General features: G+C 47.3%; 1 protein-coding gene across 1 annotated transcript in view; it reads left to right on the top strand.

Annotated features, from left to right (window-relative positions):
- Positions 1-723: 723 nt before the first annotated feature.
- The window catches only part of Tars2 (threonyl-tRNA synthetase 2, mitochondrial (putative)), a 14562-nt gene continuing 11765 nt past the window's right edge, over positions 724-3520 (top strand). The window contains exons 1-3 of the mRNA XM_005378677.2: positions 724-1140; positions 1481-1677; positions 1941-2064. Coding sequence (XP_005378734.1) covers positions 1054-1140; positions 1481-1677; positions 1941-2064 — 408 coding nt within the window. The 5' untranslated portion in view covers positions 724-1053. The remainder of the gene's footprint in view (positions 1141-1480; positions 1678-1940; positions 2065-3520) is intronic.

Raw genomic sequence — 3520 nt, 5'->3', positions numbered from 1 at the left:
ACCTCAACTAATGGGAGTGATACTTCTATTCTCGATTTGTAGGTGAAAACTTAAGAGAAATTAATTTACAAACATTAGTTAATGGCAGATCCAGGAGTTACACTAGGTCTGCCTGCTTCCAAAGACATGTCCTTAACAGTTTCCTGTTTGTTTTTGTTTTTTGGTACTGGGAATCGACTTACCTGCTCTTTTTTTTTTTTTTTTTTTTTTTGATACAGGGTCTCGCTATGCAGTTCAGGCTGGCCTTGAGCTCACTTTGTAGCCCAGGCTGGTCTGGAACTCGCAACAATCCTCCTGCCTCAGCCTCCTGATTGCTGGGATTACAGGCGTGCTCTACCACGCCCGGCGATTTACCTGCTTTAAAGATAAGGTATAAAAATTTATGGCTAAAGGGATATAACTGAATACCATTTCCGGTGTGGTTTTCTCCCACTTTTTTTTTTTTTTTTTTTTTTTTTTTTTTTTTTTGTTTTTTTTTTTTTGCTCGTAATAGAAGTTCTGGCTATGCAATTCAAACTGGCCTTGAGCTCACTTTGTAGCCCAGGCTGGTCTCGAACTCATAAAGATCCTCCTGCCTCAGCCTCCCCAGTGCTGGGATTATAGGCATGCGCCACCACGCCCAGATCTCCCACTTTTTTTTTCTCTTTTTGGAACTGAGACTCAAACTCACGATCTTGCGCTTGCCCGGCAGGCGCTGTGCCGCTGAGCTATCTCCCCTGCCCTTTTCCTCCCACTCTTGTTCTCAAGGTTTGTGCCTCTGACTTCATGGCTGCCGGACACTTTGTGCTACTCTGATCTTTTAGCTGAAATGCTGTGGGTTTCCGTATCGCAGATGTGTGTAACAGTTTCCATCTTCCGGTCGCCGGAACCACTGTAGCCGCTGCTCCTGCTGTGGTGGGGTGTACCTCTTTGGAGTTCTTGGAGGTGGTGCCAGATCAGAGTGGCAAGTGTGGTAACCAATAGGCAGGGAAGTTGCTGGGGTAGAAGCCAATGAGGAATCTGGTGAAGCGAGGCGGCAGTAATCTGAGGATGTAGGCTCTGATTCGAAGCAATATGCGGCTGTATCAGAGCTGGCGACCGCTGCGGCTCCCGTTCCGGCTCTCCGGGTTGCAAGCCCACAAGCTACATACTTTGCATGAGGTACCCAAAGGTTCCCAAAAGTCAGACCCAGCTCAAGGTGCAGACTCTTAATCCAGCCACTCGCCATTACTCCCTTCCCCTGCACTCCGAAGTCCCCAGACAAGGGTATCCCAGTCCTCAGTTGGCCATCTGCTTCGATCAGAGGTCGGGAGCCAGGAGGGAGCTCCTTAGGGAGAGTAGTGTCCGTTAGGACCCCCAGTCTAAAACCTGTATCACCCATCCCCCATTAAGAACCAGAAATTAGGGTCAAGGCCTCTTGAATACCCACAATTCCTACCATCCTCAGCCGGGAAAAGAAATTACGAGACCTGTGTTATGCCTAACATATCTCTCCCCTCAGGCGTCCGTGCCGACCCCTCCCCGTTGGTTGGTAGAGCGGCTTGGCCTTTTTGAGGAGCTATGGGCTGCTCAGGCAACGAGGCTAGCAAGCACTGCACGGAAGGAAGCCCGGACTATTACGGTGTCCCTTCCTGGAGGCCAGAAAGTGGACGCTGTGGCGTGGAACACAACCCCGTACCAGCTGGCCCGGCAGATGAGGTATCCGGCCCTGCCCTCACTTCTCTGCATCTGGCCCTGGCCCTTATTTCATCCCCAGCAAGATAGCCTTCCCTGAGAATGTGTTTTATCTCCATTAGTTTCACAATCTTTCTTGTAGTATCCACTGAACAAAGAAATAGGTTTTACTGTTCTGGAAGCTCATTTCCCCTTTACAGATTCAGAGTTAGTGGGGATTAGCTTCTCTCTTTTCCCGTGGATTATAACCCTGTCATTTTCTTCCTCCCCAACCCCTACTGCTGAAGTTTAACACTGGCAGATACTGCCCTGGCTGCTGAAGTGAATGGAGAACCCTATGACCTGGAGCGGCCCTTGGAGACAGATTCTGACCTCAGATTTTTGACTTTTGATTCCGCAGAGGGAAAAGCGGTAAGTTCTTTCCGTAGAGAGTACCGTGGCTATAAACTAAGAGATACTTAAGATACGAAATTTTAACACTTCTTTTGCATCAGTTTCTGCCTTCGCAGTTGGGACTGAGACCTACCATCTATTTCTGATGGAGCTGGAAACTTAGAAGTTTTTACTTAGCCTTGATCTTAAAAGCATAGATCATTTGCGCTAGTGAAAGGAAGTGATAGTAAGTTGAAAAAACAAGTGTAATGTGCCAGTTCAACTTTTTCAGCTCTTGTGCACATACATTGTAAGTCATCTGTGGTATAGATTCAACTGGAACATGGCTGGCACAACTGAGCACACAGCCTGGTCACTTTTCCTCTTCATGTCAGCTCTGATAACAGATTTTGACTGTTAGGGTCCAGAAAAGTGGATCTGAGTATGGACAGTGACCACCTCTGGAAGGGTAGTTGCATCGCATGTGATTTCTGAGCCTAAAATCAGTAGGACTAAAAGACCAGACAGAGGGGTGGGGGAAATACCTCAGGGAGAAAGCACCTGGTTAGGATGTCCTGGGTTCATTCCCCAGGACCATCAAAAGAACAAAAACAAAACAAAAAAGATAGTCCACCTGGAAGCCCTAATCAGTTATAGGATATTTTGTTAATAGTATCCCTTAGTTATTGTGGGCCTGCAATCTCCCAAATGAGTGGACGGCGAAGGCTTAAATAGATGAGACAGTTCAAATGATTTCAGGGCTCCAGGAGGGTTTAACCCTATTATAGACTTCGAGGTTCTCTGGGTTGACCAAGATTTCCCTGAGTGGCCCCGTATTTATTAGGTTTTCAGACAAACGAGGGAGATACTGAAGAAAATGGAGGAATCTGGGTAGGACTTGGAAAACCCATTAGGGAATTCTCCATATAATACTTACGTTAATTTAGGAGAACTATGTTATCTCCAGGAAGGCCTTCATTGCTGGAGTTTTGTTTTGTTTTTGTTTTTTTTGAGAGAGGGTCTCACTATGCAGTTCAGGCTGGCCTTGAACTCACTTTGTAGCCCAGGCTGGTCTTGACCTCGCGGTGATCCTCCTGCCATAGCATCCCGAGTGCTGGGTTTACAGGCTGCGCCACCACGCCCTACTTCACTGCAGGAGTGAGATCCCTGCAGTTATAGTCTCCTTTTAGGTAATGGGGGTTGGAGCCAGAGGTCCTCAGCTGTGACCTTATCTTATCCTTTGAGGCTTCCTGGCTTCACCCACCATTACAGCCCTCAGTAAGAACCAGTGACTCACAAGTAAACATGGAAAGCCAATTGGTTAATTTAAGTCCTGCTCAGAGCTGCTTCATAGTGGTGTCCGTCGAAGCAAAAGAAGACTATTTGGCCTTCTGCTTTGGTCCTCTGGGACTGGGAAGCACCAAAGACTGAAGAGGGCGGCTGTAGCTTCTGTTCAGTGAAAACAAGAAAGGGTACTGGCCTCTGCTTCTTTTTT

The sequence above is a fragment of the Chinchilla lanigera genome, unplaced genomic scaffold (assembly GCF_000276665.1).
Source record: "Chinchilla lanigera isolate Chin_1 unplaced genomic scaffold, ChiLan1.0 scaffold00012, whole genome shotgun sequence".
NCBI classification, from domain to species: Eukaryota; Metazoa; Chordata; class Mammalia; order Rodentia; family Chinchillidae; genus Chinchilla; species Chinchilla lanigera.
Note: the sequence above shows the minus strand (reverse complement) of the source record. Positions and strands in the feature narration are given on the sequence as shown.